This window comes from Pan troglodytes, chromosome 2, assembly GCF_028858775.2.
Source record: "Pan troglodytes isolate AG18354 chromosome 2, NHGRI_mPanTro3-v2.0_pri, whole genome shotgun sequence".
NCBI classification, from domain to species: Eukaryota; Metazoa; Chordata; class Mammalia; order Primates; family Hominidae; genus Pan; species Pan troglodytes.
In genome coordinates, this window is record NC_086015.1 from 144,645,420 (window position 1) to 144,660,010 (window position 14,591).

Below are 14,591 nucleotides of genomic sequence, written 5' to 3' on the forward strand. Positions count from 1 at the left end.
TGATTTTTTAAGGTATAATCCCAATGTATACCTATTTCCCTGGCATTAGTCGTACCTCCTTTCTCTCTCAAGTGTCCTGTTTTGGATGCTGAATTATATGTTCATCCTATTTCTACATCTGTGCATATAAAATGTATTTAAGTATAATATATGTCAGCATATTTATATATTCATGCTTGTATTTGCACATACATGTGGCTATATACACATGTGTAATATGCATTTTAAAAATATATTTTAGGCCGGGCACAGTGGCTCACGCCTGTAATCCCAGCACTTTGGGAGGCCGAGGTGGGCAGATTATAAGGTCAGGAGTTCAAGACCAGCCTGGCCAACATGGTGAAACCCCGTCTCTACTAAAAATACAAAAATTAGCCAGGCACGGTGGCACACACCTGTAATCCCAGCTACTTGGGAGGCTGAGGCAGAAGAATTGCTTGAACCCTGGAGGCGGAGGTTGCAGTGAGCCAAGATCGCACCACTGCACTCCAGCCTGGGCAACAGAGTAAGACTGCCTCAAAAAAAAAAAAAACTAAAATAAAAATATATTTTAAAAGCTATTCCAGCTAAAATGCAAACTCAGGAAAATAATGACATTAAAGTCAGATGGCCAGTTATCCAATTACAAATTACTTTATGTTTTTAAAAATATTGACTCATCTACAATTTTATGTCTAGAATATTTTTGTTAGCTTTTTTATGCTTATCTATTCCATCTCAGTGAATTTATTGCACAAAACTTGCTTTTTAGAAAATATTTTAGAAAGTTACATGTAAATTAAACCTCATCTTCTTTCTAACTTATATTTCTTTTTCTGAAATCTATTGGGGGCTTTCCATTGGCAGGAGCTCCTAAGACTTCTGTTTTAAGTTACTCTTTATGAAGAAATGTAGTGGAGGAGGTTGCTTTAAAGTAACTTTAAAGTCAACGAATACTGTTTTTGGTGAAAATGACTGTCCCCCTCCCACATGAGCTCTTTTAAAGTCTAAATTTTCATCCTGGGGATATCCTTCAAGTAAGTATGTCTAAGATCTGTGTGTCCAATGTTATTTTACTTACTGTTCTTATCAGTTACACAAACTGAACCTGCTGAAGAGGCCAGGCAGGCCACATTACTGAGAGAAGCTGCCTGGTGATAAATCCTTGGGCAGGCAGTGTGTGTGTGTTGGGGACACAGCCACTTGGCACCAGTCCTTTTTGCCAGGCAGGCTACAACCCCAGTGTTGCCTGGTCTTCCTATTTTTCAAAAAAAGCTATATTGATTTTTTTGTGTGTGACTGAGTCTTGCTCTGTTGCCTAGGCTGGAATGCAGTGGCGTGATCTCGGCTCACTGCAACCTCCGCCTCCCAGGTTCAAGCGATTCTCCTTCCTCAGCCTCCCGAGTAGCTGGGACTACAGGCACTCACCACCATGCCTGTCTAATTTTTGTATTTTTAATAGAGATGGAGTTTCACCATGTTGGCCAGGCTAGTCTTGAACTCCTGACCTCAAGTGATCCACCCACCTTGGCCTCCCAAAGTGCTGGGATTACAGGCATGAGCCACCGCGCCCAGCCAGCTATCTTGATTTTTATGTTAGAGTTTTTCAACATGGTTAACTAAGATTTTCAAAAACATAGTTTTAAAAATCACATGGGTCAAACAAAACCTGTGGGGACCGGATTTGCTGCATGGCTTACAGTGGGCCTCCTTTGGTCTGCAGATTTAGAACTCATTTCCTTGTTGCACTTTGGACCTGTGAAATAGCTTTTAGCCGTAGCACTTTCTGAGATCATCCAATGAGCTGGATAACTGTGCTCTAAAGACAGTTTTGACGATACTTGGTGGTTTTGGGAGCGGGCACTGTTAAGATTGGAGAGGTGGATACTAGAGTCTTAACTTTAAATTGCTTCTCCAACAAGTTTCACTGCTTTTTTTCAAGTTCCATTTGCAGATTTGGACTCTTTGTTTTAAGCAGTTGCATTGACTCCTGGATTATAAACTTCTTGAGGGCATGAAACTCTGACTCTGTCTCTTTCTGCCTGAAGTTCCCTTTTCTCCTCTTGTCCATATCTGCAGCACTCAATTCCAGCAGCAGGATCCAGTACATACCACGTCCTTCTGCCTCCCTTACTCTCTGTTGAACTCCCATACCTTTTCCCTGCATGCCTGATCCTGGATGTTCCCTGGGTATCTTTGTTTTGCAGTGTTTCATGAGCACATCTTAGTTCCCCTGCCACCCTGCAAACCTTTGAGTGTAGAATTTTTGTTTCTCTTATGGCACTGAGTTTTAGTGTCAGCCCTTAGAACGGTTCTGGCTGGTTGATTAAAAACTACCTGAAATAAGGTGCTCCTCTGGAACAAGGTGGGAAGGAGACTTTCCAATGTTTACTTTGTGTGCTTTTTCAATTTGATAATTATATGTATGTATGTATTATTCACAAGAGAAATTAAGGTATAAAAATACATATGGATTCCAGGGTCTCACTCCAGCTGTTCTAAACCAGAATCTCTATAGGAGCAGAGGAGGTGGAATCTGTAAAGCTGTACTATCTGAATACCTCCCAGGTGATTTTGATGCCTGATCAGGTTTAGGAACCAATGTCTCAAAGCACATAATAGGTATTCAGTAAGCATTCGTTCAAAGGAGGGATGAACGCTTGTCTTTCTTTTTTCTTTTTCTTTTTCTTTTATTTATTTATTTTTTTGAGATGGAGTCTCGCTCTGTTGCCCAGGCTGGAGTGCAGTGGCGCAATCTTGGCTCACTGCAATGTCTGCCTCCTGGGTTCAAGCAATTCTTCTGCCTCAGCCTCCCGAGTAGCTGGGACTACAGGCACACGCCACTATGCCCAGCTGATTGAACGCATGTCTTTCTATAGCACTTAGCTGATGCCTTCTGCCTAGCAATTGTTCAATAAATATTTGTTAAGAGAATTAAATTTTGAATTCAGATGCCATCACCACCTCCAACACCCCATCCCACTTTCTTTCTTTTTTTTTTTTCTTTTTTCTTCTTTTGAGACGGAGTTTCGCTCTTGTTGCCCAGGCTGGAGTACAATGGCGCAATCTTGGCTCACCACAACCTCCGCCTCCCGGGTTCAAGCAGTTCTCCTCTCTCAGCCTCCCGAGTAGCTGGGATTACAGGTATGTGCCACCATGCCCGGCTAATTTTGTATTTTGAGAAGAGACGGGGTTTCACCATGTTGGTGAGGCTGGTCATGAACTCCCAACCTCAGGTGATCCACCTGCCTCGGCCTCCCAAAGTGCTGGGATTACAGGCATGAGCCACCACGCCTGGCCCACCCCATCCCACTTTATTAGCTGGGAAGTGGAGTCATCTGTTCTTCCCCAGGCTCTCACTCTGTCTGGGGTGGATAGCTACTTTTTACCTGGACCACTGTGATGGCCTATTGGTCTCCTGCCTGCAGCCTGCCTCCCTCTGAGCCTTTCAGCATACTGCAGGCTGCGTGATTTTTTTTTTTAAAAAGCTCAAATTTCATTATAACTCTCAATGGTTCCCTATTCCCTGCAATATAAAATTTAACTGTAGGGAGTCCTTTAGGGCCCTTTATGATCTGGTCTGACCCTTCTTTCCCAAGCTCTCTCATTCAACAGATACATGCTGAGGCCTGCCATGTGCCTGGCCCCACATAGACGCTGTCGACTGGGCTGCACACACTACTCCTGCTACCACTCAGACTCCCTCATTAGTCCCTGAGAACAGTACCCACTTTGATCATTTTTAATTTTTTTTTTTTTTTTTGCCTATAGTGTTCCTTCTGCTTACAGCATCCTTCCTATACCCCTGTTTTACTTATTTATGGAAGTAATCCAGGGCCTCTGTAAATAATTGTACTTACTCTTCTAACATTTTATACTTATCTCCAGTATATGGCCTGCCATCATGGATTCCAATGATTAGTTGACAGTTCTCTTTCTTCCCCTAGACTGTGGGCTCCTTGAGAGCACAGACTTGCCTTCCTCCTGTTCATATCTCCAGTATAACTCTAGCACCCAAGTACTGTGTCTGACCATATTAACATATTTGCTGGATAAAGTTGTTAAAAGGTGTGTCAAGAAGGCAAATCAAGGTGCTACTTAGTAACTATGATTTTTAAAGGCTTTCTGACACACAAAGGTAGATATCCCCTCTGAAAAATGTCATGCTTGGATTTTGCAAAGTTATGACAATATTTTAATGACATATATAATGATATTTATTGTATATGTTGTTCTGTTAAGTATGACTACGATATTATTCCATGTTAAGAGTTGGCCTTTTGCTAACCATCCTAGTTGAATAATCTGAGAGAAGAATCAGAACCCCACAGAAGTGGCTGGGGCTTTGTATATTATAAATCTGAGTCAGGACACCCTAGAGTGTTCATTAGCCTGATTTGAAATGCCGTATTCCCCAAATGGAAGCAGAGCCTAAAGGGAGGTTCAGGATGCTGTGAAGCAGAATGTTTTGGAAGAAGCAGTAGTTTTGAACTGGAAAGACAAAATAGATGATGTCAGCATAGACCTAAGCCACCTTTTTGAATCATATAGCATGTGTTTTGTCAGATCTGAAGCTATCTAGTCAGGCTGATAAAGAATTAAAATAACATGTGGGCTTCCAAGAAGCCAAACATGATAAAAATATATGAGTCAGGGGAGAAAGGAGATCCTACAGGGGCCCAGAGCCGAGAGACTTGAAAGAAGGCAAAAGAAACATCAGCAAAGTATGCTATTGATCTGTGACCCAGTGAAGGACAGACTCCTTCACTCCGGGGTCATCCTTTCTCCCTTCAGGGGCAAAGAGGAAGTCATAAGATTCCATTTCATTTCATTCTAGTTTTATTTGTAGAAATAATCCCCCATACTTATAGAAAAGATTCATGGAAGATTACAGTTAAAGGCAGGGTAAACAAGAGCAGAAGAACTAATGTTAAATAAAGAAAATGAAACAATAGGCACACCAGAAACCCAGGCCAAGAATAGCTACAACAATTGATGATAAAAGTTAGTTCTGAGCTTCTTTGTCTTGAGAATTAAAACAGAAACATGGTGAATATAGTGTTCTCATTATCTGAATTGAAGAATTTGTTAGTAGAAAGGTACTTTTTTCCTATGACTGGATACAATAAAAGAATTTATCAAATGGATCCTTGTATAAAGGACACTAAATAACATAATAGTCACAGCTTATAATAGCAGCTTTACAAAAAGGTAAAGAGAGGTTCTTTGTGTGGCCATCTGGTCCATCCAACTAAATAAATGCCATGAGCTAAATGTTATACTTTACTGCTAGGAAAACATTGCCACTGAGAGTTAAAGAAGTATCATCAAACTGTAAGGCTTTCTGCAGACGTCTCTTAATACAGAATAGCACAGAGAGACTGGATGAATCTCTGGTTAGTATGTTCTGTAGACCAGAGGATTTTTTTGTGTGTGTGTTTTGTTTGTTTGTTTTGCTTTACTTTTAACCGCATGTGGTGATCTATTAGTGGGGAGTGAAATTAGTGAGTTGCTGTAAGCATTCTTTAAAAGAAAAGGCTGGGTGCAGTGGCTCACACCTGTAATCCCAGCACTTTGGGAGGCTGAGGCGGGCAGATCACGAGGTCAAGAGATCGAGACCATCCTGGCCAACATGGTGAAACCCCGTCTCTACTAAAAATACAAAAATTAGCTGGGCGTGGTGGCATGCACCTGTAGTCCCAGCTACTCGGGAGGCTGAGGCAGGAGGGTCGCTTGAACCCTGGAGCCGGAGGTTGCAGTGAGCTGAGATCGTGCCATTGCACTCCAGCCTGGTGACAGAGCGAGACTCAATCTCAAAAAAAAAAAAAAAAAGAAAAGAAAAAGAAAGAAAAGAAAAATACTAGAGCAGAACAGAATGCATCACACCTAGTAAGGGTGAGTGTTAATTTCATTTGTGTCTTAGGTCACTATGTACTGTGTATCTCTTACTGTGGGAAGTATGAAAGCTGCTGCTTTTCACTGCCCCTCACTATAATATCAGTTAGTAAGCTTTAGCACACCAGACTCATGGAATAGGACTTATATAGAGAATAAAGCAAATACAGAGAAGAATGGAGATGGGATCCTCAGACCAGAAAAAGAGCCACTGTGCCTTGAAGTTGTGCTAATTCAGGAATCTATGACTAGATTCATTCTTGTCCGTTCTTGTCAAAGGACTTAGAAATGTCCTTTCCTGGTTTTACATTTTGTCTCCTTTTTAGTTGCCTTCAGTACCTGACAGTTCTTTTTGAAAACCCTAGTCTACTTTGTCTCTACTAAAGGGGAAACTAGAAAAGGAACCTGATGAGTCGCCATAGGGCCAATAGCGCAGAGAGGCGGGGTGCCCCTGGTGGTCAGACTTGGTTACACACCCTGCAACTCTAGAGATTGACCCTTCTGAGCCACAAATTAGGAAGGGCTCCTTCAGTTCTTGCTTCTTCTCTGAGTGGGCAATAGCTTTGCATATAGGTACCACTTAAGGAAAATTCATTTAAAAAAATAGCCTGGGCAACATGGCGAAACCCTGTCTCTACCAACAATACAAAAATTAGCCGGGCGTGGTGGCTCTCACCTGTGGTCCCAGCTATTCAGGAAGCTGAGGTGAGAGAATCACTTGAGCCTGGGAAGTGGAGGTTGCAGTGAGCGGAGACCACACCACTGCACTCCAGCCTGGGCAACAGAGCGAGACTTTGTCTCAAAAAAAAAAAAAATCATTTTCCTGCTTCATGGTTATGACTGGATCATCAGATTTCTCTTTGAAAATAGGCAGGAAGCTTGTGGCAGGACCATGGCATTGCCCAGCTCTAGTAGTTCAAAGCAGCAGCCTTGAATGATGATGAGACCCTTAACATTTCAGAAAAAAAAAAAACCTCCTCCCCTCCCAAATTTGGACATGTATATATAGCTCCAACTTTGGAGAAAAGGGGAAGGAGTTCTGGGAGGATTTCCAATGATAACAACTATTAGCAATGGTATGAGAAACAGGCTGGGGCAAGAAAAAGATTTAGCTTCTAATGCTGACTCTTGAGTCTCGGGAGCATCAACAGAATGAGATAAAAACCTGAAGTTTCATACAAAAGAACAGTTTTTCACAGAAGTGGAAAATAGTCTAGAGATAAAGAAGCCACCTGTGGAAGATTATCTGACCATTTCTCTCCTCTTGTTTCAGATGACAGTCATGTCCCTTTCCAGGGACCTCAAGGACGACTTTCACAGTGACACGGTACTCTCCATCTTAAATGAGCAGCGCATTCGGGGCATTTTATGCGATGTCACTATCATTGTGGAAGATACCAAATTTAAAGCCCACAGCAATGTTCTGGCAGCTTCAAGCCTGTATTTTAAAAATATCTTTTGGAGCCATACAATCTGTATTTCCAGCCACGTCCTGGAGCTGGACGATCTCAAAGCTGAAGTGTTTACTGAAATACTTAATTATATCTACAGTTCCACAGTCGTTGTCAAGAGACAGGAAACAGTCACTGATCTCGCAGCTGCAGGAAAAAAGCTGGGAATATCGTTCTTGGAAGACCTTACTGATCGCAACTTCTCAAATTCCCCGGGTCCCTATGTATTCTGTATTACTGAAAAGGGAGTGGTTAAAGAAGAAAAAAATGAAAAAAGGCATGAAGAACCAGCCATCACTAATGGGCCAAGGATCACAAATGCATTCTCCATCATCGAAACAGAAAATAGTAATAACATGTTTTCCCCGCTGGACTTGAGGGCAAGTTTCAAAAAGGTCTCCGACTCCATGAGAACAGCTAGCCTTTGCCTGGAGAGGACGGATGTCTGCCACGAGGCAGAGCCTGTCCGCACACTTGCCGAGCACTCATACGCTGTTTCTTCCGTAGCTGAGGCTTACAGAAGTCAGCCTGTACGTGAACATGATGGCAGTTCACCTGGTAACACAGGGAAAGAAAATTGTGAAGCCCTTGCAGCGAAACCGAAAACATGCCGGAAGCCAAAGACATTCTCCATACCACAGGATTCGGATTCAGCCACAGAAAATATACCACCCCCTCCAGTATCCAACTTAGAGGTTAATCAAGAAAGAAGTCCACAGCCAGCTGCTGTTCTCACTCGTTCAAAATCTCCAAACAATGAAGCAGATGTCCATTTTTCCAGGGAAGATGAAAATCAATCTTCTGATGTTCCCGGGCCGCCAGCAGCAGAGGTTCCACCTCTGGTGTACAATTGTAGCTGCTGTTCCAAAGCCTTTGACAGCAGCACTCTGCTCAGTGCCCACATGCAGCTTCACAAGCCAACCCAGGAGCCTTTAGTGTGCAAGTATTGCAACAAACAATTCACCACCCTGAACAGGTTGGATCGGCATGAACAGATCTGCATGAGGTCAAGCCACATGCCCATTCCTGGAGGAAACCAACGCTTTTTAGAAAACTATCCTACCATTGGACAAAATGGAGGTTCATTCACAGGTCCAGAACCTTTATTATCTGAAAATAGGATTGGTGAATTTTCCAGTACCGGAAGTACTTTGCCAGACACGGACCACATGGTTAAATTTGTTAATGGGCAAATGCTCTACAGTTGCGTTGTGTGCAAACGTAGTTATGTGACCTTATCTAGCCTCCGAAGACATGCAAATGTTCACTCCTGGAGAAGAACATATCCTTGCCATTACTGCAACAAAGTATTTGCATTGGCTGAGTACAGGACAAGGCATGAAATTTGGCATACGGGAGAAAGACGATATCAGTGCATTTTCTGTCTTGAAACTTTCATGACCTACTATATACTCAAAAATCATCAGAAGTCTTTCCATGCCATCGATCATAGACTTTCCATCAGTAAAAAAACAGCAAATGGAGGCTTGAAGCCTAGTGTCTATCCATATAAACTTTATAGGCTACTGCCTATGAAATGCAAGAGAGCCCCTTATAAGAGCTACCGAAATTCTTCCTATGAAAATGCACGAGAAAACAGTCAAATGAATGAGTCCGCACCTGGTACCTATGTTGTTCAGAATCCACACAGCTCTGAATTACCAACGCTGAATTTCCAAGATACTGTAAACACCCTGACCAACAGTCCAGCCATCCCATTGGAAACATCTGCATGTCAGGACATACCCACTTCTGCCAATGTACAAAATGCAGAGGGTACCAAATGGGGAGAGGAGGCATTGAAAATTGATCTTGACAATAACTTTTATTCAACTGAGGTGTCAGTTTCTTCCACTGAAAATGCTGTCAGTTCTGACCTCCGGGCAGGGGATGTACCTGTTTTATCTTTGAGTAATAGCAGTGAAAATGCTGCCTCTGTGATCAGCTACAGTGGCTCTGCACCCTCGGTCATTGTACACAGCAGCCAGTTTTCATCGGTGATCATGCACAGCAATGCCATTGCTGCCATGACCAGCAGCAACCACAGAGCCTTTTCAGACCCAGCTGTCAGTCAGTCCCTGAAAGATGACAGTAAGCCCGAGCCAGATAAAGTGGGTAGGTTTGCAAGCAGACCCAAAAGCATTAAGGAGAAAAAGAAAACTACATCACATACCAGGGGAGAAATACCGGAGGAGTCAAACTATGTTGCTGATCCTGGAGGATCACTGAGCAAAACCACAAATATTGCTGAAGAAACCAGCAAAATTGAAACCTACATTGCAAAACCTGCTCTGCCGGGAACCTCCACAAATAGTAATGTTGCACCCCTTTGCCAAATAACAGTGAAAATTGGAAACGAAGCCATTGTGAAAAGGCACATTCTAGGATCTAAATTGTTTTATAAAAGAGGGAGAAGACCCAAGTATCAGATGCAGGAGGAGCCTTTGCCACAGGGGAATGACCCAGAACCCAGTGGAGACAGCCCACTCGGGCTTTGCCAATCCGAGTGCATGGAGATGAGTGAAGTGTTCGATGACGCAAGTGACCAGGATTCCACTGACAAACCGTGGCGCCCTTACTACAACTACAAACCCAAAAAGAAATCCAGACAGTTGAAAAAAATGAGGAAAGTCAACTGGAGGAAGGAGCACGGAAACAGGAGCCCGAGCCATAAATGTAAATACCCAGCAGAACTGGATTGCGCCGTGGGGAAGGCTCCTCAGGATAAACCCTTTGAGGAAGAAGAAACTAAAGAGATGCCCAAGCTGCAGTGTGAACTCTGTGATGGAGACAAAGCAGTGGGGGCTGGAAACCAAGGAAGGCCCCACCGACATCTTACTTCTCGGCCATATGCCTGCGAGCTCTGCGCCAAGCAGTTCCAGAGCCCTTCCACACTCAAAATGCACATGAGATGTCACACCGGGGAGAAGCCATACCAGTGCAAGACCTGCGGACGGTGCTTTTCGGTGCAAGGAAACTTACAGAAACACGAACGCATCCACCTGGGCTTGAAGGAGTTCGTCTGTCAGTATTGCAACAAGGCATTCACCTTGAATGAGACCCTCAAAATCCATGAAAGAATCCATACTGGAGAAAAGCGTTACCACTGTCAGTTCTGCTTTCAGAGATTTTTGTATCTCTCCACCAAAAGGAATCACGAGCAGAGGCATATTCGGGAGCATAATGGGAAGGGCTATGCCTGCTTCCAGTGCCCCAAAATTTGCAAAACAGCTGCTGCCCTTGGAATGCACCAAAAGAAACACTTATTCAAAAGCCCAAGTCAGCAGGAGAAAATAGGTGACATGTGCCACGAAAACTCAAATCCCTTGGAGAATCAACATTTCATTGGTTCAGAAGACAATGACCAAAAGGATAACATACAAACCGGTGTGGAAAATGTTGTCCTTTGAGTGGCAAGAATTAGAAAAATCTTCAAAAATATAGTTGGTGGTTTTTTTTAGTTATGATTTAAGTTTAGTTTAATTTTGTCCATGTGACAGTCATGAAGGAGTGAAATTAAAAAAAAAAAAAACTCATTTGTGAAAATTCCAGAAAAAGGATCCTAATATCTACTTTGGGTTTTAGCATTAACTTTATGCAAAGTGCACAAAAACAAAATAGCTGACTCCTCCAATATCCCAAGTTTCTTGTGAAAGTTAATAAAATTCTTAGCTGTGGTATTTCTACCAGTGAAAAAAGGAGTTTAATTTTAGCCTAGTTTAAAACTTTCTAATAATTGCTAATAAGAACTGGCTGCTGAACTGTCTTTAGTCACTGGAGAAAATAAGGGTCAGATATCCTGAAGATGGCATCTTCGTAAATATGTTACATGGTAATGAGCTGTGTGATGGTCTTTATTCCCATCTGGCTTCTGCACTATTAAAATCTGTTTAAATTAATGGATACACATGAAATACTTAAACAATATAACTGAAATTATGTGCATAATGAGTAACCTAAAGTAGGACATTCATACATTATGTAGAACTACTTTTCTGCAACACAAACCTTGTAAAATACATATATAAATCACTATAACTTTTAACTGTCCATATCCCCTGTAGAGAATTATGAGGAGCAATAGATCTGCAAATAATGAGGACTGATGTAAAAATCAATAGAAAGCATTTTGAATATGATTTAAGAGCATGTGAATGCTTTTAGATGGAATGCTGTTCCCTTGAAGTTATGGCTGAGCTGTTCTTAGAACTGGTCTACTCAATTCACAGAAAACATAGGTCATGCCTTATCTATGGGGGAACACCCTCCCAGAATTTACCTGTGATTACCTGTGCTGCATATTACTTTGCAATGGCCTCATCTCAGAGAATGAAAGAGGGTCACATTCTTCTGAAACTCTCTGCAGTCTTCCAACCACCACAAGGCCATGGATGTGGGGGTCTATTCCAGACAGACTTAAGGGTTCAAGTGGAACCTGCCATCTCCCATTCCACTGAAGGACTGTCCAAGAGATTTAGTGCAAGGTACACTGCAGTAGTGAATTCCCAGGCACTTGAAAGTGACTGCCTAATCCCTACAATTACTAGCCTTGTTGGAGATTATGCAGCCCACAAGTACAGACTAGTATAAAGCAAAAGGACAAAGGAACCCCCACCCTCCACCCCACCCATTAATGACTTGAGTGGGCAAGAAGAAGTGATGGCCTTCCTTGCCTAAAACAGTAGCTTTGTTTTTAGGGGATGGGAAGGTAGGATGTGGAGTGACATGGTTCTATCCTTTACTTATGAGACTCAGAAATATATCTACAAAGCCAGATGCTCTGTCTTCATATTTGCAGACATCTAGACCCCTTGCTAAAAACCCACTGAAGTTTTTTTTTTATGTTCTTTGACCCACACCATCAACATTACCCTCAAATCTGATTGCCCTACAGCATATTCTATCATGTGGACTAGGTTCCTGGAAAGCCGGAACTCATGATTCTTTTTCAAACTGCCAGAATAGAAGGGAGAGAGAAAACATTTCTACCCTTTGATCACCAGTGTGAACAGAATCCGGAATGCAGTTTCAGCGTGACCTGCAGTCATTCATGTTCATTGGATTTGACAGATGGAAACCCAAGGTTATCGAAGATTGGAAGGTTATCATTGTGAAGAAGTAGCTCAAAGGACTCCGGTTTCTGTCTACAAGTGTGATGTCTCCATGAAGAAGACTTAGTATGGATTTGGGTGGGTAAGAAAGCATTTAAACGCCCAGGAAAGGACATGATTAAAGTTGACCTTTTAATACTGTAGTACCTTGCTGTTAAGTAACCCCACTATTGTATCTGCATTTATCTTTTGTTCATCTACTTTCACTTACATACAGTATTATATAAGTAGAGAAAAATGGGAAAATGCAAGCAAATTCAACTTTATTTTATACATGTATATATGTACACCCTACACTATTCATTTGGGTTTTATTAAAGAGATAGTCACAAAGGGCTTATGAAAATCATTTTTGAATTGATAATTAGAATATTGAATAAGCAATCCTATGGTCCACTAATTTGTTTTATCAGTTAATAATATTAATCAAAGACATTTACTGTATATTCTAGTCATTTTGATTTGAGTTAACCCCAAATATAAAATTACCTGTAGTGATGTCTCTCTCCCAGCCCTTATATGTGGATATTTTTTAAGTGGACTTGTATGCTGATAATTCTAGACCAAAGTAAATATGGCAGAATATTTATACATGAAAAAATAATTTTGCAAATATTTTCTATAATTGTATTCATTTAAAATGTTGATAGCTTGTGTTAGTTTCAGGGAGGGGTGTATATTTTGATAAAAAAATACTTGACTTTGTAATTCTGTATATTCTATACAATTTATAGCAGAGCCGTTTTAAGACAGCCTTGTCACTTTTTTTTGTTAATTGTGAAAATTTTATTGAGTGATGTTTAAGTATGCATTGAGTACATGACCAACTAGAATTAAAGTAAGTGTAAACAGTGAACATACTGTATGCTGTACAAGATATAATGTAACTTGCTGTTTTAGCATCTGTATTTTGGTTAGAAGATATTATTAAATGCAGATGTTAAGGATTGGAAAAGTCTAATTTTATTTTTAGAAATAATGGATATAAATTTGTTTTTGCTTGATTAAAATAGCTTATTCCTACATTAAGTCTCTTTTTAAATGTTTTCATGTTATTTCTTTTGTGCAGCTATTTCATCTGTGTGAGTCACAGCTTTGTTTCCACGTATTATTCAGTTTATTTCTGTTTCCTTACTTGTTTACATTCCGTGGTACCTACTTACATGCTTAGGAGTCAAATGGATTATGACATTAGGAAAAAAGCAGAATAAAAGAGATTGAAGTCTTCTGATGATTGAGTGTTTTGGATAGGCCTGATCTTATAATGATAAATCAGAGAATGAAATGCTCTCCAGGAAGCATTCTGCTCCACTCATCCGCGGGAAACAAATTACATTATTGAGTACCAGGCACTGGGCAATGTCTTTACATAGGCTATTTCATTAACACACACGCACCAGCATTCGACCTCATTATCCTCGTTTTATAGTGACTTTGAGAAGGTCTCACAACCAGACAAAGCCAGGATGCTAACCTAGGTCTGCCTGACTCCAAAGCCCATGTTTTTGTTCCTTCTCAACACTGTAGAGAAAAATGATTTATAGAAACTGAACAGAGTATGAGGAAAGGAGATATGATAAAGTAATGCAGCTTTAGGACGGCAGTTAGTGACTGCTCTGGAACAGGATTAAAGGAGGCTGTGTCAGGTTCAGCTTCCCCTGAATTGGGCTTCCCTTATATCTCAGGAGATTGCCCTATAAAATCAGTAAAATTTGTGCACTTTTTAAAGGATATGGAGTAAAATTGTAATAGCATTATAAGCTGGTAATTTTCACACAAAGAAAAAAATACGTTCCGTAGTCACAGACTCAACTCCTAAACTTAGCTAACTATCTTGCAAATGCCTGCAGTTTGTCCCAGTGGGCAATGTGAGAGGGGATGTCGGTGGCTCAGGCAGCACAGTCCATCACCAACACAGAGAAAATTACTGCCAGGCCTACCGGTGGCTGGCCAGTAGCATCAATTTTGTATTGGAAGGGCAATCCAAACCAGATTCACCAAAAATTTGATAACTGTTATCTGCTAAAACTAACTTCATTATGTACAAGAACAACAGATTTAATATTGAAAGAATCTGTAACATTTGCGAAAGTAAAAGCATAAAACAAAAGTGTCAGTATATTTTTTTCCATTACTTCGGATATTTTCATTCTTG

The 14,591-nt window shown here is 41.2% G+C and overlaps 1 protein-coding gene across 43 annotated transcripts in view; it reads left to right on the top strand.

Annotated features, from left to right (window-relative positions):
• Positions 1-13,667, top strand: part of ZBTB38 (zinc finger and BTB domain containing 38) — a 124,965-nt gene extending 111,298 nt beyond the window's left edge. For 20 of the 43 annotated variants that reach the window (XM_001160326.6, XM_054682277.2, XM_054682284.2 and 17 more), the window contains one exon: positions 7,148-13,667. In XM_001160326.6, the coding sequence (XP_001160326.3) occupies positions 7,148-10,735 (3,588 nt within the window). In that variant the 3' untranslated portion in view covers positions 10,736-13,667. Of the gene's footprint in view, positions 1-3,000; positions 3,124-7,147 lie in introns of all 43 variants that reach the window. The other 23 variants (XM_054682279.2, XM_054682282.2, XM_054682281.2 and 20 more) reach the window with 2 other exon arrangements.
• Positions 13,668-14,591: the final 924 nt, after the last annotated feature.